This window comes from Anopheles gambiae, chromosome X (assembly GCF_943734735.2).
Source record: "Anopheles gambiae chromosome X, idAnoGambNW_F1_1, whole genome shotgun sequence".
Classification (NCBI taxonomy): Eukaryota; Metazoa; Arthropoda; class Insecta; order Diptera; family Culicidae; genus Anopheles; species Anopheles gambiae.
This window is the reverse complement of record NC_064600.1, coordinates 6,237,584-6,263,906: the sequence shown is the minus strand read 5'-3', so window position 1 is coordinate 6,263,906 and position 26,323 is coordinate 6,237,584. Positions and strand designations below refer to the sequence as shown.

The window sequence follows — 26,323 nt, the reverse complement described above, 5'->3', positions numbered from 1 at the left end:
CCGGGCAATCACGTGACGTTTGGTACGGTCGGCCGGGCCCCGTCCCAAAACAGCCAGCCAATCTTGTGCTGCAATAATTCAAATCACCAACGAAACTTTGGCCAACTTTCGCCACAAAGACCCGTCCATGTGCCCATCACGAAACCGTCTGGCAGTTCGTGTGTGTGTGTGTGTGTGTGTGGGTGCTTTTTTGCTGTTGTTCGACCATTTATTGCCCTCGTCAGCAGAACTATTGTAAAATTCTTTTTTCGGGTTTCCGCCACAAGCCACACACACACACACACACACAGAGACGGTCTCACAACCTCACCCGGAGCTACTAACGATTCGAGGAGGCCCCACAACAACCAGGGCACGAGAACGGCCCAATCTGTGTGGCCCCAAAAGTTTTTCGTAGTCTCTGTCGCCGGACGGTGGCATGTTTCTGAGCAGAGCAAACCCCCCCCCCCCTCAAAAAAAAAAAGCGAACTCCCCTAACAACTTCGCTAACCTGTCAACCACCGATGTGGCCTCGACCCGATGTCGACTATTTTATTATCATGCGAGCATTCCCAGCAGAGAATTCTACCGGAGGACACAGGAGCCTGGGCGCAGGAATTTGGCGACAGGGTTCGCGCGCATGCAACTGGTGTGTGCCAGCAGGTTTTTGGAAATGCGCCCGGAAGTTTGGAAAGTGAATTATGACCCCTTAACTCATACCCACACACACATATACATACATACATACATTGTACTGTGGTTGTATTCTTTTTTATTGTATTAAAAGTTGAACCCGACTCGAAGCAAGAGAGCGTCTTTTGGGCTGGGTGCTGGGAATGATTGCAACAAACTGGACAAGCGTTTGGAGCTGATTTGCCTTATTTTTTAATTTGATTACTTGTACCTTTGGCCTTCGGCCTTTGCCCCAAGTCTCTTTACAGAAAAGCAGCAAAAGAGAAGGGGGAGTGGATGGGGGGGGGGGGGGGGGGGAATGCAGCATCACAGCAGTATGTGAAAATTGCAAACACGGAGCGCGATGATTGTGCCCGCGCGTGGCTGGCGGGCTGGGGACACGATTTCCCATTTCCTGTTCATCTCCGACCCCCCCACACGGGGCAGGCACGACGAGGAAACGACATGTCCATCACGCTGCATTGAGGGGGGGGGAGGGGTGGAGTTTTGATGAAATAAATGCAAATGAATGTGCGGGAGCATGGTTGTACCGGTAGGAGACTAGAAGCGCCCAACGGGGGAGCTGGTTCGTGACATTTTTCGTGCATCGGTCGTGCCTGGGCAGAGCGGGCGGTTACTCCCCCTGCGGCTGGATGGTATTTTCCATTTTCGCTAACCAGTGTGCAGTTTTCTTTTTTTCCCCCGCCCCCCACCCCTTCGCCTTTATATCTCACAAACCGAGCCAGAAGGTGGAAAAAAATGCCACATTTGCTAGCAGGAGTAAAAGGAACGAAAATAAAGGAAGCAAAAACAACACGACCAAAGCAGGCAGGCAAGGAAGAGTTGTACATTTTGCACAAAGCACAGGAGCAGCATCAAACACGCCCCAACACGACCATAACACAGGAAAGGAACTGCACTCATATTGCTTCACGCGCTGCTGTGCCCCGGTTGAAGGAACAGCGCTCTATTCAACTGCATTCGCCTTTTAAAAGCATTCCGAAAAAGCGGGAAGGCAAAGGGGTGCAAAGTGTACCACCGCACAGTGGGCACCTTGGTACAAAAAAACAGGCTAAAAGTAATTTTCAATCAATGGGTTATTTTTTCTGTACAATAATAGTGTTGAAACGAAGTATATGACAGAGATTTTTTGTAATGCCTACTTCCTATACATTCAACCTTTTCCTGCATGCAACTCCATACTCGAACACACCGCAACAGATGGTCCGAAGGATGCGTCGCTCAAACACGCTCGGCGCGTTTGCATCCTCCGCCCGGATGGTCCAAGACTCGCGTCCATAGAGGACCACCGGACGAATCAATGTGCGATATGTCTCGCCTTTCGTGCGGTCTCGAAGTCTTCCTGAATCGCAGCAGAAGGTGAAGCCCACAGTATGCACAGATTGCCATAATGCACAATGGGTCTCAAAGATAGAAGAACTCCAAGAGTGTCATCGTCACTGCTTCCCAGTTGGGCTGAGACTTCGTCCTCGTTGCATTGATTCTCAATCTCAATTGTTGCTGATTCGCATTTAAGTCAGGTGTACGCCTCACACACCTTCGCTGTTGTCCTGCCGATGATGTCGATGTCATCTGCGAAGCCAAGAGATTGGAGAGAGAGCAGTAGAAGATCATGCCACGGATGTCGTTGTCTAGTACCGCGCTTCGACATGACACCTTCCAGGGCGATGTTGACGACCAGACAGAAGAGTCCGTCACCTTGCCTCAGATCCCTGTAAGATTCGAACTCTGTGCCTTGCACTCTAACAGCCGGATCTGCTTCAAGGTCGCCTTGAAGTAGATGAGCAGGTGGTGCATAGGGATTTGGCGCTCTGCTGGCACTGCTGGAGGATCTGCCGAACAGTAAACATACGTTCGGTGGTGGTTTTGCCTCCAACACAAAACCCAGCTTGGTAGCTGCAGACGAAATTTGTAGCAAGGTTGTTGTTGTTTAGAGATTAAAAGAGGTTTTGGATCTCTTAGGCTCTCTTTCGCCTCTGGTTTGTAGCAAGGAGCGCTAGTCTCCAAAACAGGATCTGGGACAGGATCTTGTAGGCGGCATTGAGGACTGTGATTCTCTAGAACTGTTATCAGCATGGTCACGTCATATCCAAACCCCTGTAAAATTGTCACTCCCTTAAGCTGACATGATGTCAAAGATGTCATGATTGATACAATTTAGGGAAAGTAGTGCACACTACACCCTGTAACTTCTAAACCGATTGAGATATTTTCGCTTACCAAACATTTTTGTTGAGACTAGATAAAAATCTTTCCAAAACATGTGCATTTTAAAAAAATGGGAAGTTACAATGGTTTAAAGAAAAGGATTGTTTTTCACGACCATAGACTTTAAGAGTCTGTATCTTAAAAACTAATACAAGTAAGGGACTGAAATTTCCTGTTTTTTTTTCTTAAATTGTTGCTGTAGATTACATTGCTTTACTTGAATGAAAGAAATACTTGGAGCATTCATTCATTTTAGGACTTTGAACCTGACAGCTGCCCACTATGCACCGAGTGCCCCTTTCGTGTGCACTGCAAAGTTGTGAAAAGACTCTGATGCCTCGCACAACCTCTGGGATGTCCTATCTCCCCCCCCCCCCCCCCCACGGTCCACGGGCTCCAGTGTCATTATCGAAAAACGGGGAACCTATTTTTCCATTCCTTCAGCCTTACATTTCCTTTCTCTGCCCGTGTGTGTGTGTATGTGTGTGCTGAAGGGATGATGATAAGGCAAGGGCGCTCATCATTTTCATCACCACTGCACTCGAAACTGGCACGCTCGCTACATTTTATCTGCGACAAAATGGTCCAACCCCTCCGGGGAGGAGGGGTAGGGAGGAGAAAAAAAAAACAAAAAAAGGTTCGTCGTCTGCGCCTTATCAATACATCTTTTGCTGTGGTGTGGGCGAACGAGCGCAAATTTCTCCATTGACGGGGACGGGCCGGGGAGTTTTTTGTTTGAGTAAGGAGGGGAGTAGGGGTTCGCAATGCAATTTGCATATCTTTTTGGGGGTATCCGTCTCCGTTATCCGTCCCTTCCTTTCCCTCTCCTCGCACGCCTGCAGGTATGCAGCAGCCGGGTGTACCGAACAATTACCTTGTTAGGACCATTTCAACCTCAGCTAATGCTGTCAACGGTATCACTTGGACCAACCAGTAAGTAGGAGCGGGGCGGGGGGGGGGGGAGGGTGTGGTTGAAGAAGAAAAAAACCGCTCGGGATGAAAATATGAATACTCCCAGGCTGCCTCATGGCTGCCCGGTATTGACGGGGCGGCAGTGCCCACCCATCCCACCCATCCCTCTTCCCCTAATCCGAGCCCGATGACGGTGCCTGCGGTTGATTTGCAATGCAAATGATACTCACCAGCAGCGGTGAATTAGGGCCAGGAGAAGGAGAGGAGAGGGGTGGCTGCCGTCTGTGTCCTTCGGCGAAGGACATAGTGCCGATAGAGGGAGGGGGGGGGGAAGGAAACAGAAAGCATGAATAGGAAGCATTATGCAAGAAAAAAAACCGCACGCCTGTGTGAGTGTTCCGCTCACAAGCTTGCTTTGCTTCTTTCCGAGAATGTATCATCCCCGCCCCCCCCCCCCCCTCCTACCACCAAAGGTGGCGGTGAAGGTATGACATCGGAAAATTGGAATACCTTCGAAGCTTTCCCTCCGCTCGCTCTTTTTCTTGCCTTCTTGCTCGTTCTCGCTCCATTCGCTCAGAGGCGCTAGACAAACTGATACAATTTAATAAGAGCGCATGGCTAATCAGTACAGGTAGATATTTACGTAACCACTTTTCCGGTTCGCTACCGACCCTCTCCACCCCCTCCCCCCCTCTCTCTCTCTCCCCGTCCCCCCAGTCTCTGTGGGGCTTGCCTGGTGATCAGGTTCGTTCGCCGCTGGCTTGCCTTGAGTGGCTGCGGGCCGGGATACCGGGTCAAGTGTTCTTTTCGCTCCGGCAACAAGGGCAAGGCAACGGATCCAAGGCAGCCGACGAGAGGCGTGTGGGTGCGTGTTTTGTTCACCCGCTACCGGAAAATATTAAATCCTGATAGAGAGGGTTAGTGCAGCAAGCCTCTCGGCCCTAGGTCATCGGTACCGAGGCGAACCGGCAGCGATGGATGGCTCTGGTTTCCTATCCCCCTTCTCTTCCACTCCAGCACACAACACAAAAGTCTTTAACCTTTCAAGGCGGGAGGGGAGCAGGGTGGAGGTGGAAAAGTAATGCCAGGAAGTCCTTCACTTTACCGCCTGATCAGTTACATTGAATTCGATGTTGCTGGTTTCTTTTTTTTGCGTTGAAATGTTCAGCGAACGGGAAAACTGTCGGCCCAACAATCCAACGTGCTACACAGTGCGCACTGCTGCTGGAAGATGGACACTTTTCCTAAGTGCATTGAAAAGTATTAGTAGCAAAAACTCTACAATGTACCATCCAAACTGATGGTATGACAACGCATTTTAGAACATTTCGTTTGGTATGATTGCTGCAAAATTAGTTAGATCATTGAACAAAACATGTTTCCAAATAGGGCGCACCTTTGTGGACCAAATTAGGAACTACAGATGTTAAGCTGTACAGCTTGCATTGTTTATTTGTTCGGCAGTTTTATGAAACGAATAAGTTGTCGTAATGATTCAGCTAAAACCTGGTGAAAGCACGGCAATGAAAGCATCCTGCACGCAACCAAAGTGGGAAAGACGCGTCATCTGCTGTCGTTGGGGAAAGGTGGACACATACATTTTAGATTTTCTTTACGTTCGACATCAATTGATGATGAAAGGATTGTCATCAAGCTACCTTAAGTAAGGGTAGTCATCCAGACATGCATCATCCAGCCACTAGAGAATGTGCTGAAATATGCATTAGATGCACTACACGATACCCAATAACATGCCACGACTTGGAATACTACCTTTAATACAAATATTTGATGGGTTTGCAAAGATTCAAAAGTTGAACTTTGACTTGGTGGAAAAATTGGCCTTAACGACCTTATTAACAAGTCCACCTAGCTAGCTGGGTTCGCAGAATTATCCAATAGGAAGTCCTAGGCTGTTGTTTTGTATGCTGGAGCATCGTTAGGTGTAGTAAGTGTCCGATATTTCAAAAGCACCTTAGATTCTGCATTCAACGATGTGTTTAAAGCGGCGCTTTCAACTCCTGGACTCACAGCTGAACGGAGCATCGTTAAAATATCAACAAGAATTGTATTATGTATGTGCCAATAGGAAGTGAAAACCAATAGGTATTGTTAAAATACTGTAAACCTCTTCAATGTTTCTACTTTTTCTGTATGTCTTTCCCTTCATAGTGCTCTTCTTTCCCACACCAGTTGTCCGTCTTATCCAAAAATTCAACACAACACACGTATTGCGCCATTAAAATGAGTTTTCTTATAATGCGTGTTGCTTATTTGCTTATTTGAAACATCTATTTCGAATGAATGAATCAATGCCATTGGAAACCATCCAGCGTCGCCGCGGTGGAACAGAAAGTACACACTGCAGGTCAGATTGTGAAACTCTGAGATCCAAAAACACTTGAAAACATCACCAAAAAACGAAGTGTGCTTTACGGCGTGTTCTATGCCTGTGCAGTCATTATGGACCGCTCAGATTTACAAGATTTGGAAGAAAATGCATCCACAGTAATCCACTGTCCTATAATTGGATCAAAGAATGCTGTTCGATCATACTTTACTGCACACAACAAAGCCTCGTTTTCGCATCATACGATTTCGGCTTTCGAGAGTGTAGATTGTATGCTTGATGACGCCGATGCAGTGGATGCTTTTCTCGATGCCTTGCTAGAAGCAATCAGATAACTTCTTCGTTGTTTATTCGACGTCCGATGAAAAGGTGCCTAAAAGTATCACAGAAGAATGTTTAAGGACGCTCATTAGCACCACAGTCAAATCGTTCATTGGACAAGCTGAAGAGAGTAAACACTGGAGAAGGTTCTGGGAGAGGTTCTTTTGCACATCTACAAGTATTTACGATTCTCGTGCACTACGACATCGATGTATGAGAACTAGGACGAGGTCTTCCGAAGATATTTTCCATTCAAAACAGTGTTTACAACCTTCTACGGTTTAGGAATCAATGGTAGAGCTCGCTAGTAAGGACACAAATTATGGAAAACTGGTTGGATTTTGAGCTAGATGTAGTCGTAAAGCAAACCTGATGATTTGTGATAGTTTTTAAAAATTCAAATAAATGGTACAACAACTGGTAACAGCGATTAACAATAACTGGATATCAAGTTCACAATAATATAAGTTGGAGGTTGTGCTAGTGGGCAATCATTTGATTTTTGCGTATGTTCAAACAATTATTAATTATTGAAATGATCCATTATTATTCTGGCCAAAAAAGAGATAACTAGTATTTTTCACACATAAATGTTATTAAGTAGATAAAAATAACACGAAAATTGCGATTTAATCAGGCTTTAAAGCTAAAAATACCCTAAAATTACCCTAGTAACTCAATTTCAAACTGACATCATAGTTTTTTTTTTTAATTTTTGTATATTTTCGTCACCTTGTTGTGCACCTATTGGACTTGATGAGTGTTTCTCAATGAATTTTGTATAAAAATAATCAAATTACATAGATCCTTCGAAGCTGTAATTACGATACTACACACAGAGGGATTTCCATAAGCGGGGAACCTGACCATGGCACAATGGGCATTTCCCGGGATGAAATTCAAAAAATCAACTTTGTAATAGCGCAATTCCAAATAATAGGTTTTAATACTAAGGGTTAAACTAAGAAAAATACCAAATATGAGCTCTTTATCTGTTCTGGTTCTCTAGAAAAGACCTCTCAAAGTCGAGATTTGTTAAAAAAACGCAAAAAAATCTTCACTTTTTTGGAAAATGTTGAACCTTTGTAACTTTTTCAAATATGAACCGATTTTGATAAGTTTAGACATTTTATAAAGGATATTTAGTCAGCTTTGTAAACACGTGAAAAATTTTGATATAAAGTTAATTTTATGCAAAAATATACGATAATAACTGAAGAAACCTCCTGAAAATTTTCATCATTTAAATTTTTGACTTAATGCCATTATAAAAGTGGCGTAGAGTGGCGTTGTCTCATATATGTCACATCATAGTGTAATATATATACTATCAATCTGTGAAGAAATATTCTGCGAAAGTTTGCGAACGCGAATTTTATTGAAGTTTTTTCACATCAACTTTTTCTAAAAACAGACACATGCGTAACTAGGCGGCTCCATAGGTGCCTAGTGTAGCGTATTTCGTGTATTCTACAAAAATATATTCTACGTGCTTTTGATCAACTTTCATTTCAATTACGAAGCTGTGTATCTTAGTTTCAGCTCATGTACTTATCTAATACTAACTAACGATTTTTATGAGCCTGGAATGACGATAACGGAACTGACTTCACTTTTAAGTGTTCGGAATGCGTTCAACAATAACAATATATAAATGTTCTGTTCGTTATCTAATGTAATGTATTGTAAACAAATTTTGACTCGAGAGGGCTTCATAGTCCATCGATTAATAAACTAAACTAAACTAAACTAAACTAAACTAAACTAATATGTAAATTTCTATTCTAACCTAACTTTATCATTAAATATAATGAAGCAAATCAGAACCAAATACCTTTTGGTCCTACTGTAGATTATAGAAGGATATAAAGAAAATAATTCTTAAATTATACGCATAACAGGAAAACGTTATGAATGCAGTAGCATCTATTGGCGTTTTGGGAGAAGAAACTCCCAAAACTCATGACAAACTAAATATAAGGATAGAGGGGAGATGCTACAAAGAATATTTTGCAAGAAAGAAAATGCATCCAGAAGGACATTTTGTATAATGAGCTGTATTCCTCTGATTCGTTAACCAGTTCAATATCAGTAGCTACACGCACTAAAACAAAGACAGGGTTTAACTTTACAAATGAAGTAAATACTTAGTTTGTAGCTATCGTTGAATTCTGATTTTTTTGGATAATTGTAAAACTAAGAACATCGGATTTTTAGTTTTATTATCCCTTCTGAAGGCAGTACAGGGCTTAGAAAAGTATTGGATGAATATTCAAAGACAAATAATATGTGCTGCTTTTCATTACGAATTTGGGAACTACTTTATTTCAATGTACCTGCTCTATCTAAATATTTAAATGCCTTTATTCATGTCTTTAGAAATGTGAACTAGACGTCAGGAGCTTGTAATAGTATCCACCTAAGTTTTGTATGTAAATTTTTTAATATTTGTACTACCTGTGAGTAAAAGTGACGAGAATTAGCTACAATTGTCCTATACAAAGCAGAAAAAATTATCTTATTCAAAATTATTATGTTTTGTTTATATTTTATTATTATTATTATTTATTTAATCTTCATTATCGAACATTACAGTATATTTTAAAATGATTTATACTATTAGCAACAAATAATACAAGAAAAAAAACACACAAAATTGATAAAACTAAGCAAAGATCCCTTAAAACACTATTTTATGTAGCGCCACCTGGTGGTATGGATGCGAACTACAAATAAAATGTTATTTACTTTCATAATACTTTACTACAAACGATAAAAACTAACAATTTCTGCAAAAATAATTTTATCCCGCAATTTGTTCTAAACTGCCCATTGTGCATGGGGCGAAAGAGCCCAAACTCCTTACCACTGCAATTGAAAAAAGGCGCCCCGTGTAGTAATAATGTTTAGCGCATATTTTGTTACTTAATTAATGAGGAGCGAAAGCAAACAAACCGAAAGTGTCGCCTACCAAGCAAGCGTTCGTCGCTTAATACGTCAGATTAAAAGGTAAAACCTTTTTTTGTTTTCGTTCTCTCTCTCTATCCTCTGTAATAATTAATGGGTGGGTATGAGCGAACGATCTACTTATCATTATCAGTAAGCTTCACTTGGAGCTTTGTCAAGACGCCGGAGCAGTTGGTACTACACTGTCACTTGTAAAAATGTCTGTAAAAAGGAGAGGAAAAAACACACCGAGACGCCCACTATATGTTTTAGGGTGTGCGCTTTTTGCCTTCCATTCCGGTAAGCCGAGACAGACACCACCCTCAGCTCCACGTTGCAGTCCGTACAAATCCACTGTGTAATAGGAATTTAAAAAAAAAAAAAACCTTCTCCATTCCAAACCGGAACGCCATATCCGCCCCGTCGGTCGCTTTTTGGGCTGTCGTGTAAAAAGTATTTACACAATATTTTCATTAGCCTGCACCGGAGGGAAGCGGTACTGCTGGATGTACCCTCAAACACACACACACACACTTGTTGTGGGAGTACTGAGGCACCGCAAAACTTTTGCAGCGAATATTCAGACGGTAGAGCAAACCGTTTGATATTATGAATAAAGAATGAGGGAAATAGGGCACACCACACACACAAAAAAAAACCATCCCACTGACGAGAGCATAAATTACGCCATCGTGTCGACTGACAATTTTCCTCCTTCTCTCCCTCTCTCTCTCTCTCTGTCACTTGTTTGCATGAAAATTTTTGAAGCAAAAAAAAAACAGCCGCGTTATCGGAGCCAAAGATTTAAAGCGCAAAGCCCGAATTAAATGGCGCAAGTAAATCACTGTTAAACGAAAGCGCTAAACACAGACACACACACACATACATACACACAGGGTGGGCAAAACAGTCCCTTTACGGGTCCCTTAAACCTAAAACAACAGAGCCCAGTACCCAGTGATCGGTAGCTACGGCACGGTGCGCCAGTTAGTTTGAATGTTTTTCTTCGGCGGCAGTCGGATTTTGTACGGGACACCTGGATGGTGGCCGACAGGTTCCAGTTCATTCTCCAGTACGATTCTTATAAGCGAAACCCTTAGCAGTTCGTTGGTCGTTTCCAGGCTGGTGCGCTCCGTAAGTCGGGTGCTTTCCAAAGCCAATTTTCTTCCAGGAACGGCCCAAAAAAAAAAAAAAAAATACACAAACAGGCAGGGTTCTTACCGACCCCAAAATTAGCACAATATCTTTACAAAGTTTACAATTAAAATCAAACCGACCGTGTACACTCACCCCCTCCGTGTTGATTTCTTCCCGTTCCAGATGATCAAGATGATGGTGACCGTGGTAATCGTGTTCACCATCTGCTGGCTGCCGTTCAACTTCCTAATGGTAAGGAGAGGAACCGTTCCGTTACCGGCACGCATTACAGCATTGCACCTCGCCTCTGTCTCTTCTCGCTCGCAGCTGATGAAGCTCCCGTCCTCGTGGGACCTGCTGCCGTACTTCTGGTTCGCCTTCCACTGGCTCGCGATGTCGCACAGCTGCTACAACCCGATCATCTACTGCTACATGAACGCCCGGTTCCGCAGCGGCTTCATCCTGGTGCTGCACGGTGTGCCCGGGCTGCAGCAGCTCTGCTGCTGCATCCGCCACACCCCGCCAGCGATTGCGCGCAACGTCGGCTCCAGCGTGGCCCTCGCCGGTGAGATGAATGGCCTGTACGGTGCGAGCGCACTGCGAAGAAAGGCGGGCGTGCGAGTTAGGTGCCACCCAGGACGACACTAATGCCCTGAAACATTTTCCCTGTTCTTATTTTGTTTTTTGGTTCTAAAATTGTTCGTTTTTTTACCTTCTGTTTCCTGTTTCTGGGAGGGAGGGAGGGGGAGGGGGGGCACATTTCCACCTTCCCACACTGAGTGTTTTTTCGTTTGTTTGTGTGAGAAGGTGTAGTGTGCAATTTGTTCTTCGTGTGTTGTTGGGATGTTTCACAAAGCCCCTTTTTCGGTGTGGGCCGCTTTAAATTCTGCTGTAACGCGCGCGCACACACACGCACGGGCTTTTCTATCTGCTAATGTGTTTGCTTGTTGTTCTATCTGGTTAATTTCGAACGCACCTACAGGCACTGTACGCTCAACCTCGAACACGTTTCACACACACACATCCTGCGCTTTCGCTGCATCGCTTTTAACACACAAACAACACACACACACATACTCACATGTGGAGTTTCCCGCGCACGTTCGCGGAAAAATCGGGGGAAAATCGCGCGCAACCGGCGTTGGAAAATAGTAGCCCTCTGTTCGGCAGGCAACTGTCACAAACAAGATGACAGCTTTTGGCTCTGTCAACCGAGCGTTTCATTCCAAGGTGGATTAAGAATATCAGGTGGTGGATTAGGGCCTTTGGGGCAAGGTGGATTAAAAAATATAAGGTGGTGGACTCTAGTGCATTTTAACAATTCGTCACTTGAGGCGGCGCTCTGGCACCAATCGAACGAGACAAACAAACACGACTCTGTTCGATAGGTGCTCTGTCAGCTGTTCGATGTCTTATAGACCTGTCATGATGCACTGCAATACGCCTTTCTTTTCGTCTCGAAAATGAAGCATTTTCATTGTTTAAATGAATATCCACCTACAGGGGGAAGATTCAACTCATAATTTACTACAGTGGAGCGCCGTTTATCCGGGCTTCTCGGGACTTGAACTCGCCCGGATAAGCGAATAACACGGGTAATGAGTCAAATGATTATTTTATTACCAATTCCTGATTAGGTCTTGGAAAATTTTCTTATTTTCTGATAAAAATAACCCAGTTTTCATTAATTTCATGTTTTTCCAACATGAGAATATTTGAAATTTGCCATGAATTATAGTGTTTTTTGTTATGACAATGTGGTCTTATAACCGCTTTTTCGAATATCCTCCTCATAACGCAATGTCACCTTTGTATTGAGCTGTCATTTCTCAACAGCACGGATAAATGGAAAGCCGGATAAAAGGTACCCGGATAAACGGCGCTCCACTGTAGTTATTCACATCTATAATGACATAGAAATCATTCAAATTTAATATTGAAAAATGTAAACAAACGTCCATGCCAAAACACATACAGTGCATACACATGGATTATGTACACACAATAGTTTAATACGTTTCAATCCTTTATATTTGATGTTATAATTGATTGAAAAGTTTAACAATAATTATTGATAGCTATTTTAAATATTTTGCACGCAATTTTAAGAAGAAAAAGAGACAAACTACGCAAACAAACTTAAAAATGTCCCGAATTGAATTCTATCTACTGTAGCTGTGAAAGTATCTTTGACAGCAACTGACAGCATTTTCGGTGAGAGAAATCTCCTCGGCTTGCAAAGAACGATGAAGCTGAGAAAAAATTGAATTGGCAGCGAACGATTAATAATAGTTTGCATTTTTGCCGTCTAATAATCAAAGAAATATTATTAAAAAGCAAAAGAAACTTTTTTGACTTCATTTTAGCGATTAAAATGGATTTTTTCAACATCATTTTAAAAGTCTCATCTCGGCGCTTTTCAGAGCTTCTACACACACCAGCATGAGAAACCGATTGTCAATTCTCTCACAGCCATCTCTCAGCTGCTTTCTCGGTGTATGTAGAAACGCTCTAACGATCAATTATAGTTTGCATTTTCGCCGTCTAATAATCGTAGAGATATTATTAAGAAGTAAAAAAAAAAATTTTTTGACTTCATTCTAGCGATTAAAATGGATTTTTTCAACATCATTTTAAAAGTCTCATCTCGGCGCTTTTCGAAGCTTCTACACTCACCGGCATGAGAAACCGCTTGTTAATTCTCTCACAGCCATCTCTCAGCTGCTTTCTCGGTGTATGTAGAAACGCTCTAACGATGAATTATAGTTTGCATTTTCGCCGTCTAATAATCGTAGAGATATTATTAAGAAGTAAAAAAAAATTTTTGACTTCATTCTAGCGATTAAAATGGATTTTTTCAACATCATTTTAAAAGTCTCATCTCGGCGCTTTTCGAAGCTTCTACACTCACCGGCATGAGAAACCGCTTGTTAATTCTCTCACAGCCATCTCTCAGCTGCTTTCTCGGTGTATGTAGAAACGCTCTAACGATCAATTATAGTTTGCATTTTCGCCGTCTAATAATCGTAGAGATATTATTAAGAAGTAAAAAAAAATTTTTTTGACTTCATTCTAGCGATTAAAATGGATTTTTTCAACATCATTTTAAAGTCTCATCTCGGCGCTTTTCGAAGCTTCTACACTCACCGGCATGAGAAACCGCTTGTTAATTCTCTCACAGCCATCTCTCAGCTGCTTTCTCGGTGTATGTAGAAACGCTCAAATAAACAACAGGATTTGTTTTGTTTGTGTACATGTGTATATTTTTAAACCCTTAATATTCATAAATTACACGAAACGTATCACAATTTACTGTACAATCACAATCACTTCCTTCAAAATCCCTTCTTCAAAGAACTAATCTAACTTGTACAGCAGCAATGAGATGATTGGCGGCGTCTGTCTTTGACACTTTGACAAGAACCACCTCGTACCGATGTCATGCATTGAAAAGCTATGAAGTTCCACCAAGTTCGGTACACGTGCTTAACAAGCCTTAAAGTTCCATCATGAACCCTACACATAGTGTTAATCAGCCGCAAAGTTCCAAGGAGTACCATGTGCCTGTTAAAAAGCTCCATAGTTCCGCAAAGTGCCGTCTATCTCTTAATCAGCCACAAAGTACGACATTGGAACGATTTTTCGTTAAACAGCCCTAAATCAGCTATAAAGTACGAGCTGGCTATTTGGGTTCATTCACTTTCAACCTCTGTAATTTGAAAACCCCTCTTATTCGACAGTCGCATCGCGTCTCAAATAAGAGAGAGTTGCCTGTACATACAGTCTGTTCCCGAGTTACGCGGTTTCTGTGTTCCCGGCGAATCCGCGTAACTCGAATATCCGCAAATGTCGAATTTCTCTGCAAAATTTATGTTAGACGTGTAATTTACAGTTCCTATTACCCCCATTAGAGTCATTTTGCTGTGCAAATTTTGTGAAGTGTTTGTGTTTTGTGAAAATGTTTTTAAAGTTTTGTATTAAAAAAATCCTGTCTATTTTCCATTTTTTTTTTGCTAACTTCAAAACTATTAGGAGTTGAAACGATTTATGAAACAGAAATTAAAACTAGATAAGTTATTGTAATTTTCATCAGAATATTGCAACTGTATTGGATAATGCATTCAAACGTTATAGGCCTCCCAAGACGCCGGCTACCCGGGTATAATCCGATCGCCTAGAATAGGGGTATTGCAAAAATTAATTCGAAAAAAAAACAGGTTTATTATACTTTTTTAAAAAATCAATAACAACTGCTTTCAGAAATAGACGGCTGTAGCAGTACACACCGATGGCAAATTTCAAGTCAATCGGATTCCTAGAATCGGATAAGAAAGCAATCAAACCCGATTTGGCTATCCCAAGTTGCTTGGAATAGGGTTGATCCGTTACTTTAGATCTTTTTGGCTATCGCACAGAAGCGCAAAGTTGCCCTTTCTCGGCTGCACACCCAAGTACATGGAATTGATTTTACGGAGCAAATTGAACGATTTTGTTTAGAAAAACTTTATTGTTAATTGCCAGTTCCACCTAGACGGTGCGAACGGTTTCGATTACACTCTGCACAGAACAATTTTCCTCATTTAATTCTACATTAAAACCCAATTTTTGGGAGAAGAAATTTGTATTTTCGAATTAAAAAAAAACTCCACAGAACTGGAAAAAAATCCATCAACCAATTTTTGCTTCCGTTTGTTAAAAAAAAAAATCATTTTAACAATTCACAACAATTTCTCTCTCAATTTGCTGTGACGACACTGTGGTCTATCGTGTGATTTTGGCCGCTATACTCTAATGCAACGTTTCTTGACGCTTTATTGTCACTTTACTCAAGTGGTGTTTTAATTGTTCTTCTTTTTAATACAGTATTTTATTAAATTTCTAATCTTTAAACCAAATTGAAATGATTTGCCCAACCGTGCAAATCGAAACGATAGAAACGTAGCAGAGAGGTTCATTTCATCACAAATAAGAAATGACACAATTCCACCAAGTGTAGCAGAAACGGAAGAGAAAAGAGGATTTGCCAACGAACCAGCAGTAAAATGCGAACCGACCATGTACGGCTAGCGATGGATAGTGCTTCGGAAGCGATCTTGACACCGACTTGCGGATTACGGCGAGCATTTTAATTACAGAGGAGCACAAACACCAAATCCACATACATTCCTTCCATCAACTGCTTCACCGTCACTAAACTGTTAAAACGTTATTAAACACACATCTGCTCCATTAGGTTTGCTTTGCTTCTGCTGTGCAACGGGCTCCAAGGCTCTATAGAGACATCGTTTCGGAACGGACAGCTTGCTAGGTTGCCTATGTAGCGGCGCTGAATGATGCATGCGAGCGTCTCCCTGGAGCAGCTTAAGCAACGTGTGAATAAATGAAGGAACTGAATCCAACCAGAGCGCACAACAAACGACACTCCACACTACATTAAGTCAAGTGCAACGGATTCTTTAAATCGCATTTTAACCGTTAGGTTCACCGGCAACTAACGTGAGGAGCTCGTGCGACCGCGTTTAACTATGCTGCTGCTAACTATGCTTAACTATGCTGAACTATCCATCGCTACCCAAGCATGGCCCGTTCGAACATATCAGCTACCGGTCGGTGGCTGTACGCGTTGCCCATTCCACAGCATCACCAGACGTTCGCTCTTATGATGCTGTTGATGGGATAAAAAAAAACTAAACTAAACTAAAACCGCGTTCTCAGATTGCGGTTGTGGCTGCCAGCGGAAGAAAGCCCTCGACGGTTTTGGTCGTTTGGTAACACATAATTCAAACCACCAGCGCTTGGGTAGGGACCGGATGTTGAGGGCGCAATCCATTTCGTTGCGGGAACCGTGTTCCTTTGCCGATTTGAAACGCGTGCCCGTTGGTCCCGGTTGCACTGGTGATCCCACAATCGCCCCGGCGATCGTTGGTCGCTGCGATGTCCCTGCTGAAGAATGCAGCGAAAACGGTCCGTGCGCTAAAAATAGAAAATAAAGATAAAAAGTGGATCGTGAAGGGTTACGTTTCCACCAGTACTACACCTTACCACCTAACTGCTGCCTGATGCTTGAGACGATCGTGTCAACGTGGGGGGAGGAGTGTTTACATTTGGTCCCCGACCGACCCCGACCGACCGGAAGCATCGAGTGTTTCGTAGCGTCGAATGTCTGCTGCTTTGCTGTGTGTGGGGTTTCTACCCTTCTATGCACTCGCTGTGTGTGTGTGTGTGTGGCATTGTATAATTGTTGTTTAGATTGTAGCTTCTGCAATATAGATAGAAATAGAAATAGCTTTTTTCTTTTAAATCAAACCCGCCCCCCAAGTTTAAATGACACGATTTTCTAATGTTATTCTTTGTTTCTCTCTTTGTGCGTGTGTTTTCGATTCCATCCTTCTTCTTCTTCTTCTTCGGCGGCTTCTTCCAACACGATCGAAATCAACGCGACACGCGTGGGCACAATGCGCAGGAATCGATGAAGTATCGCATCTGCATCGAGTTAACACATGCACCACATACATAAGCACCAGAAGGAAACCGACCCACAATGTGCAGGTAAAGGACACACAAAAAAAAAACCACGCGTTTCGGTCACAACTGAGACACAAATACACAGTGAGGTGTTTTGTAGCAAATGTATCCTTCTTTACATGTCCTTTTAATGCATCGTTGAACGTAATTTACGTAAAGGCATTTGTTTTTACAATATTTATAATAATAATAATTAATACAGGAACTGTTCCGTTGATCGCGAAATGTTTTGTCTTACATTTCAATCACATTTTAACGTTTTTTTATGTATAACAAATAGTAACACTGTTAACTAGCGTTGTTTGTACTCAAAGCAATAATTTATCTTACTGGTAAAATGAGAATGTAAAATGGTTCATTTTAAGGCACGAGGTGCACAGTTTTGTACAATATCCCTGTTTTTCGTTTCTATCGCAGCATGCATGTCCTTATTAATTGTTCAATTGCCCAATAGCCAATTCCTGCGCTCGTGCACAGCCTTCTTCGCTTTGACGCTTCAGTTGAATGGTGGATAAAAATCCAATAGGAGTATGCAAAATAAGACAATTTGATTTTTGTTTTGGAACGCAATAAGAACGCAATAGATATGAATTCATCAATCGTCTTCAACAAGACTTGATGCCAACGGTAACAATTAGTAATGCTAAAAATATTTGTACAATAGCAATGCAATGGCTGCTAGGTGAACTGTATGTGTTTCCGTTTCGCTTTTGCAAACAATTTGTGCAATTTTAACCGTGTTTTGTCTAATATTTTCAATTTCGCTAAATATTGCAACTATTTCCCATTTCAAATCACATCCTGATACCCAAAATTACACCCTGCTTGGTCCACTTACAACCAACTAAGTAATCAAAGTGAGAGTTTAACATTAATGCGAATCCCAAAAAAAAACAGGTCCAATTAGACAATTTGATTTTTGTTTTGGAACGCAATAAGAACGCAATAGATATGAATTCATCAATCGTCTTCAACAAGACTTGATGCCAACGGTAACAATTAGTAATGCTAAAAATATTTGTACAATAGCAATGCAATGGCTGCTAGGTGAACTGTATGTGTTTCCGTTTCGCTTTTGCAAACAATTTGTGCAATTTTAACCGTGTTTTGTCTAATATTTTCAATTTCGCTAAATATTGCAACTATTTCCCATTTCAAATCACATCCTGATACCCAAAATTACACCCTGCTTGGTCCACTTACAACCAACTAAGTAATGAAAGTGAGAGTTTAACATTAATGCAAATCCCAAAAAAAAACAGGTCCAGTCGACCGAGACGTCGCTGTTGCGGTGATACCAGCAGAGCTACGACTAGAGCGGACCGTACACCGGCGGTGCGGCCGGTGGCAAGCGGACCCAGTTCCAGTGTCGGCCAGCAAACGGGGGCGGCGGCGTGCGGGGATGCGCCAGCGACGGTGCCGGGCGGCGGAAGCGACCGTGTGCGCCGAACGGGTGCGACCACCACCACCACCACCACCAGGAGCGCATCGAGCTGATCATTCTGGAGACGAACGAGGAGACGACGGTGGCAGCTTCGGACGAGGTGCGGACGACGGCACTGCAGCAGCAGGTATCAGCGGACGGAGGTGGTGGTGGTGATGAGGCAACCGTTGCACCCAGTAGCAATGGCGTTGATGGCGAGTAAAATTAGGGCGGCGCTAAATAGGAGGAGAAAGGGGGAGAAAACAACCATTTTAGCATTTGCGCAACCATTTTTCCCGCGAAAAAAAATAAAAAGAAAACTATTTGGGTCAGGGGTTTGGGGCTATATAGCTGTAGGGGGAGAGCAGGGAGCAGAAATCAATTTAAATATATTCACCTTCACACGCTGGTGTGCTGCGTTGGCTGCTGCGACGACGACGACGACGACGAATTTTTGACGCTCCAAATTCCTGCTCCTCCGAATCCAATTCATCCGTCCGCATCCAGTCGCATCCAACCATTAATCATTGGCGCCGTACTACCCATCTTTCCAAACCACACAGACACTACTAGATTGGTTGGTGGAAAGCCCTGTCGCCCCGGTTAAAAAGGACAAGCCCCAATCAATCTTGGCCCACGACGTGCGAGTGCGTGGGCGTTATTTCCTTATCCTTCGGCCGGCACACCGACACCCGAAGCAAGAACGGAATTTAAAGTAAAAGTAAATAAAAAGCAACTACACCCATCACACATCGATAAAATGGAAACGGTGGTTGTGGAGGTCGCCCGTAGGTGAAATGGATGAAAACGTGTTTTTCGGTGTAGCTGGTTTGTTAGGCCACCCGTAGGAAAATGTAATTAAAGCCGGAATGGCAGCGAGCAAATACTGATTGTCACACCGCCATCCACTCTCACCCATCGCCCTCTTCTCTCCACGAGCCATTTTGTGTTGCTGTTTCGGGTTTCAAACAGCGCTACAGCGCTCCGGCGGCAAAGCGTTTGCTCCGCAGGCGAGCGAACGATAAATCCTGTTACTAAGATAGTGTAGGCATAAGTAGTGAGAAACAAAAACAAAACAAAAAAAAACCGTGTCCCCAATACATGAGCGATTCGATCTATCCTGCAGCTGCTACACCCCAACCCCGTAGCCCCAGTCCCGAACCCATATGAGCGATAGAGCACGCATTCTAGTTGGAATTCAAATTGGAATGCCGCACAAAGTGCGCTCATCCGAAAATTTGGGCACGGGGGAAAACAGATACCTATATACCATCTATATATACATATATATACTATTCATATTGGCGGTGTAAGTGTGTTAAAAAAAACCCCAACCAACAGCAACAGTAAGAACCCGGAGGAATGTAATATTATATGGAACTAATAAAATTATTTTATATGTCTCTCTATCGAATAATTTGCTCTACCTGGCGAGGCAACATGTGTTTTAGTTCATGAGTTATCAATAATGCGAGTGGTCGCCTGTCTAAGTATAAAACAATAATAAGTTAATCTGCCGCCCAAACGCTACGCAAAGCGTTCGTGAAAATGGTCGGCGCAGTTTTGCAGGTTTGTGAGGCGCTTCGAGAAAATTTGCAAAATTTTCTACTCTAACTCTAAGGTCTAGTATTGTAACAACACCCCCCGAATGTTCGATAACATCCCCTACGGTTTTGATTGTCCCTCGTCCTCTGCGTCGCTTTCCTCATCGTCGGAGGGCGGCGGCAGCGGCAGCACCACTTCAATTCTGCGTCGCGGGGGCGGCGGAGCTAAAACAAAGCAGTCAAGCAAAGGTTAATCATTGAACGGTAAACCACATCACCTTTTTTCACTTACGGCTGCGGGAGAGCGAGCGTTTGCGGGCGAGCTTCGATTGAAACCCTGGGGGTAGGCGGCGCGCGCGCCCATTCCACGGTACGCGCCCCGCCTCCGACAGCTGTATCGGGCCGGCCGGTTGGTTCGCTGAAATGGCAATTGCATTACTCTCCGGGCATTACGCTTACTACCAGGTGTACGATTAACGCGCACTGTCCACAACACTTACCCGTGCGCGTCGATGACGTCTTGGAGTTGCGAGTTGTCTTCGACGGTCCCGCAGCAACCGCTGAACAGCCGAAGGGAAAGGAGAGCGAGCGTTCATCGTTAGTCAGTAACCAAACTAAACAGACGGTGATACTTACACTTGCTGCGGGTGGTGACCATCGACTGAGACGGTTCCTGGACCTGTGGCGGCTCGTCCTGCTCCTTCAGTTCTTTCAACGAAAGCTTTTCGGTCGTATCCGTCTCCGAGTCTGACCCGTGGTCGGATATTACGCCATTGCATGCTGAAAAAGAACGATCAAAGCAAATGAAGTCGATGATGATCGTGGTAAACGACAGTGCGCTATCTTCCCTCCGTACCAAGAACTTCTTGGTTTCGGTGGAATGGCAATTGCATTTCTCTCCAGGTACAATTACTACTAGTTTACGATTAACGCGCACTGCCAAAAACACTTACCCGTGCGCGTCGATGACGTCTTGGAGTTGCGAGTTGTCTTCGACGGTCCCGCAGCAACCGCTGAACAGCCGAAGGGAAAGGAGAGCGAACGTTCATCGTTAGTCAGTTACCAAACTAAACAGACGGTGATACTTACACTTGCTGCGGGTGGTGACCATCGACTGAGACGGTTCCGGGGTCTGTGGCATATCGTCGAGCTCCATCAGTTCTTCCAACGAAAGCTTTCCGGTCGTATCCGTCTCCGAGTCTGACCCGTGGACGAATATTACGCCATCGCATGCTGAAAAAGAACGATCAAAGCAAATGAAGTCGATGATGATCGTGGTAAACGACAGTGCGCTATCTTCCCTCCGTACCAAGAACTTCTTGGTTTCGGTGGAATGGCAATTGCATTTCTCTCCAGGTACGATTACTACTAGTTTACGATTAACGCGTACTGCCAACAACACTTACCCGTGCGCAACGATGACGTCTTGGATTTGCGTGATGTCTTCGGCGACTCCGCTGCAGCCGCGAGAAAAGGGAGAGCAAACGTTCATCGTTAGTCGGTTTTGATGTGTGTTTGAATGTAACGGCAAACGGTGATACTTACACTTGCTGCGGGTGGTGACCATCGACTGAGACGGTTCCGGGGTCTGTGGCATATCGTCGAGCTCCATCAGTTCTTCCAACGAAAGCTTTCCGGTCGTATCCGTCTCCGAGTCTGACCCGTGGACGAATATTACGCCATCGCATGCTGAAAAAGAACGATCAAAGCAAATGAATTCGATGATGATCGTGGTAAACGACAGTGCGCTATCTTCCCTCCGTACCAAGAACTTCTTGGTTTCGGTGGAATGGCAATTGCATTTCTCTCCAGGTACGATTACTACTAGTTTACGATTAACGCGTACTGCCAACAACACTTACCCGTGCGCAACGATGACGTCTTGGATTTGCGTGATGTCTTCGGCGTCCCCGCTGCAGCCGCGAGAAAAGGGAGAGCAAACGTTCATCGTTGGTCGGTTTTGATGTGTGTTTGAATGTAACGGCAAACGGTGATACTTACACTTGCTGCGGGTGGTGACCATCGACTGAGACGGTTCCGGGGTCTGTGGCATATCGTCGAGCCCCATCAGTTCTTCCAACGAAAGTTTTCCGGTCGTATCCGTCTCCGAGTCTGACCCGTGGACGAATATTACGTCATCGCATACTGAAAAAGAATAATCAAAGCAGTCGGTCAGCATGGTAAACGGCAGTGCGCAACTCCTTGCCAAGAACTTTTTGACTGATTTTTTTTTCTTCTTTTTTTGTTTCATCTAGTAGTACTTACATTCGTTCACCGTTGACAACGGTGGTGGTGGAACCGTTTCCGACGTTAGCAAATCTGTCCCTAACTCTGAAGAACCCGTCCACGGCGGTGGAATAGACTCCATCGTCTCCTGTGTAGGCTCATCTGCCTCCAGCTTTGCCTCAAACATCTCGCAGTTAGGCTCAGCAGTCTCTGCCATAGGCTCAACTGTAAACTCAACTATTTCCGGTGTGTGCTCAATCATTTCCGTCTTACATTCAACCACCTTTGGCTCAATGTTCTCCGACACAGACTCAACTGTAGGTTCAACAGACACAGCCATCTCCGGCTCAATAGTCTCCGACATAGGCTCAACTGTGTGTTCACCTATTTCTGATGTATCTTCAAACATCTCCGACTTACATTCAACCATCGATGGCACAATGTTCTCCGACACAGGCTCAACTGTAGGTTCATCTATTTCTGAACCCTTACCCGTGCGCAACGATGACGTCTTGGATTTGCGTGATGTCTTCGGCGACCCCGCTGCAGCCGCGAGAAAAGGGAGAGCAAACGTTCATCGTTGGTCGGTTTTGATGTGTGTTTGAATGTAACGGCAAACGGTGATACTTACACTTGCTGCGGGTGGTGACCATCGACTGAGACGGTTCCGGGGTCTGTGGCATATCGTCGAGCCCCATCAGTTCTTCCAACGAAAGTTTTCCGGTCGTATCCGTCTCCGAGTCTGACCCGTGGACGAATATTACGTCATCGCATACTGAAAAAGAATAATCAAAGCAGTCGGTCAGCATGGTAAACGGCAGTGCGCAACTCCTTGCCAAGAACTTTTTGACTGATTTTTTTTTCTTCTTTTTTTGTTTCATCTAGTAGTACTTACATTCGTTCACCGTTGACAACGGTGGTGGTGGAACCGTTTCCGACGTTAGCAAATCTGTCCCTAACTCTGAAGAACCCGTCCACGGCGGTGGAATAGACTCCATCGTCTCCTGTGTAGGCTCATCTGCCTCCAGCTTTGCCTCAAACATCTCGCAGTTAGGCTCAGCAGTCTCTGCCATAGGCTCAACTGTAAACTCAACTATTTCCGGTGTGTGCTCAATCATTTCCGTCTTACATTCAACCACCTTTGGCTCAATGTTCTCCGACACAGACTCAACTGTAGGTTCAACAGACACAGCCATCTCCGGCTCAATAGTCTCCGACATAGGCTCAACTGTGTGTTCACCTATTTCTGATGTATCTTCAAACATCTCCGACTTACATTCAACCATCGATGGCTCAATGTTCTCCGACACAGGCTCAACTGTAGGTTCAACGATATTTGATGTATCATCAAACATCTCCTGCGCTGGCTCAACCGTTTGAAGCGTTGGCGAAACCGTCCCCGATGTCGACAATTCGTCGTATTGCTTCCACATCCAGTTCTTATCGCCATCGTCTAGTAACGGCCCCTGTGGTTTATCCGTAATGACCATCCATGGTTGTTTGCTATCGCGGTACGTTCGGCTCAAACTCGGTAGTTGCCCCAGTGTATTGGAGAAATACTCTGCAAACGGGGGAGAAAGTGGACATTAGCACTCGTATGGAATGTATTGGAATTTGATAGAAGAGTAACCATCGAATTGTAGTAGGCTATGGTTATGAGTTCATGAAGGTTGATTCGGTGACGGAGTAAAATAAAATTAATATGTATAATTAAATTACAATCAAATAAAAATAAACTTTTGCTTTCGATAGTATTTTTTTTTTTAGCATAACGAATCCGCGACATCTGAAAACTGCAGCTCTTGGTCTTTCCGAAAAGCGAAGAAATATGTGTCTCAGCAATGATGCAAACAACGAAGACCACCACCTGGAAGATGCACCCTAGCAGTATGTGGAATGAGTTGTTCACGACTAGCCATCCGTTGGCAGAAGTTGGATACAAGGGCGATGACGCTTGGTTGGCCAAGCAGTTTGCTCATGTAAGGCCTGCCAAAGGCGATACGATCCAATAAACCATGGCCTGAACTCACACGGAATTAAGCAGACTGCGGGATATTGAAAAAGCGAAAAAATTGCAAGACATTATCAACTAGTAGAGGTAGTATAAGAAAACTACCAAGGCAGTTTGTAATGCTGTTTGGAGCAGTAACGGCACTGATGACCATCATTCTATCACTTTCGATCACTACGCGATGAAGCAATCCGGTGGTTCAGTTTGTCTGGAATTGCGGCAAACAATCACCAGCTTGCGACTCTCAACGACACAGAAAGCTATTTGGAAACATTGTTTGTTCCGAAAATAAGGAAGCAGAATTGCTAGCTAGGACACTGTCTTGACCGGAGGGCATCGGATTCAAAACAATTCTCGTTTAAGGGGGAAATGTTAGAAGAGTAAGCATCGAATTGTATTAAGCTTTCGTTACGATGTTATAAATGATCATTCGCTGTTACACTGCCAAGGTTAATGGACGTACTATTCAATAAAATTAAAAAAAAATATGTATATGTATATAAATTTAAATAATATAATATTAAAATATATTAATATAATATAAATTCAAACATGACTTTGCATGTAACGGCGAGCAAACGGTCATACTTACCATCGCTGCTAGCAAAAGCCAACGACATGAACGGATCCTGTTGGACTGCCAACGGGATAGGCGTTTCCTGCGTAGATGGCGGAACGTGGAGTTTCATCGGTTCCCCCTCAGGTTCCGACTCCGAATCCGCATCGTAGCCTGCTTCATGACAAGTTAAAAAGTGAACAATTCAAGCAAATGGCGTCGGTTACCATGGTATATATATATATATATATATATATATATATATATATATATATATATATATATATATATATATATATATATATATATATATATATATATATATATATATATATATATATATATATATATATATAAATTCAAACATGACTTTGCATGTAACGGCGAGCAAACGGTCATACTTACCATCGCTGCTAGCATAAGCCAACGACATGAACGGATCCTGTACGGCTGCCAACGGGAAAGGCGTCTCCTGCGTAGATGGTTCCCCCTCAGATTCCGACTCCGAATCCGCATCGTAGAATGCTTCATGACAAGCTAAAAAGTGAACAATTCAAGCAAATGGCGTCGGTTACTATGGTTACCACACAGTACTGCCAACCTAAGAACGGGCGAACGGGGCTGGATTTTTTTTTCCTTTCTTTCTTTTCATCAAGTGTTACTTACGCTCTATGTTGCTACCTGCTGATGGCGTACCGCTCGTCGATGGCACCGGCGATCGCGAATCCAAATTAGTCCCCAGCGAAGGCGACTGCACCGGCGCGTTATTTTCCCTATCGCCCTGTGCCGGCCGGCGAAACCGTGGTGCGCGCGAGCTGTGGTGGGGCTTGTTCGGCATTTTCTAGCTGGATTTTTGTTCCCCTCGTACAGGAAAAGCAAAAATCTGCATACGTGAGGGGAGAAATGCAGCGCACAATGGGAGTGTATTGGAATTCAAAACCAGATAAGCAAAGAGTTTGCGAGCATCACCTGTCGTGGTCGTGGAGCAACAGTTGTCGCTGGTGGAACCCACTACCGGTCCCGATACGATGTAATTTGACTCGCGCTAGTTGGAAAACGTTCGGCAAACGCGAAGCTGTGCGCCCAAGAACTGAGGGGACAAAAAGATAGAGCGCACACACGCAGATTCTAGCCGTCCTGTAATTTAGCGACACTTGCTAGTTTCTTCCACACAATGGCGTCACTTGGGTCACTTGTATCTTCTACTTTGCACACTAGCACCAGCACCAGATAGAACACGACCGTACTAGTCGAGCAGCGAACTGAAAGTGACCAAGCACGGGAACCAAACACGTACCGACGGTGAACACTTTTCAGCTGTAATTCAAAGCCTGCTGCGATGCAAAATCCCTTTTGCCAACCGACCAAGGTGTATACATGTTCGTAGGCTATTACATGGAGGGGAACGTTGCCCATGGAGGGGAACGTTGCCCATGCAGCGTTTACACTACGCTGGTCAGCAATCTTCAGTGGCGTTTTTCCAAAAAAAATC

The 26,323-nt window shown here is 43.8% G+C and overlaps 3 protein-coding genes and 1 long non-coding RNA gene across 11 annotated transcripts in view; 1 reads left to right on the top strand and 3 right to left on the bottom strand.

Moving 5' to 3' along the window:
* LOC1271904 (E3 ubiquitin-protein ligase ZNRF1) overlaps nucleotides 1–10,879 on the bottom strand; it is a 115,620-nt gene extending 104,741 nt beyond the window's left edge. Inside the window, exon 1 of the mRNA XM_061658876.1 lies at nucleotides 10,700–10,879. The gene's annotated coding sequence lies outside the window, so the exon portion shown is untranslated. The remainder of the gene's footprint in view (nucleotides 1–10,699) is intronic.
* LOC1271906 (RYamide receptor) overlaps nucleotides 1–19,908 on the top strand; it is a 111,195-nt gene extending 91,287 nt beyond the window's left edge. For 4 of the 8 annotated variants that reach the window (XM_061658624.1, XM_061658637.1, XM_061658629.1 and 1 more), the window contains exons 6-8: nucleotides 10,730–10,798; nucleotides 10,874–11,111; nucleotides 17,010–17,344. In XM_061658624.1, coding sequence (XP_061514608.1) covers nucleotides 10,730–10,798; nucleotides 10,874–11,111; nucleotides 17,010–17,344 — 642 coding nt within the window. Of the gene's footprint in view, nucleotides 1–10,729; nucleotides 11,168–17,009; nucleotides 17,345–18,333 lie in introns of those variants that run through there. The other 4 variants (XM_061658680.1, XM_061658674.1, XM_061658665.1 and 1 more) reach the window with 4 other exon arrangements.
* Nucleotides 13,783–16,690, bottom strand: LOC133393546 (uncharacterized). Its single transcript, XR_009766246.1, has 2 exons — nucleotides 16,589–16,690; nucleotides 13,783–16,519 (listed from the first exon to the last, which is right to left on the bottom strand). It is a non-coding gene; the product is annotated as an uncharacterized LOC133393546 (long non-coding RNA).
* On the bottom strand, nucleotides 17,162–25,581 carry LOC133393472 (muscle M-line assembly protein unc-89-like). The gene is made up of 16 exons (XM_061658615.1): nucleotides 25,498–25,581; nucleotides 25,237–25,368; nucleotides 24,868–25,008; nucleotides 23,160–23,825; nucleotides 22,896–23,039; nucleotides 22,304–22,807; nucleotides 22,040–22,183; nucleotides 21,901–21,951; nucleotides 21,584–21,727; nucleotides 21,445–21,495; nucleotides 21,128–21,271; nucleotides 20,992–21,051; nucleotides 20,675–20,818; nucleotides 20,539–20,598; nucleotides 20,331–20,456; nucleotides 17,162–20,263 (listed from the first exon to the last, which is right to left on the bottom strand). Exons 2-16 carry the CDS (start codon nucleotides 25,262–25,264, stop codon nucleotides 20,160–20,162), a joined length of 2,511 nt encoding a protein of 836 aa, XP_061514599.1. The 5' UTR covers nucleotides 25,265–25,368; nucleotides 25,498–25,581; the 3' UTR covers nucleotides 17,162–20,159.
* Between the last annotated feature and the right edge of the window lie 742 nt (nucleotides 25,582–26,323).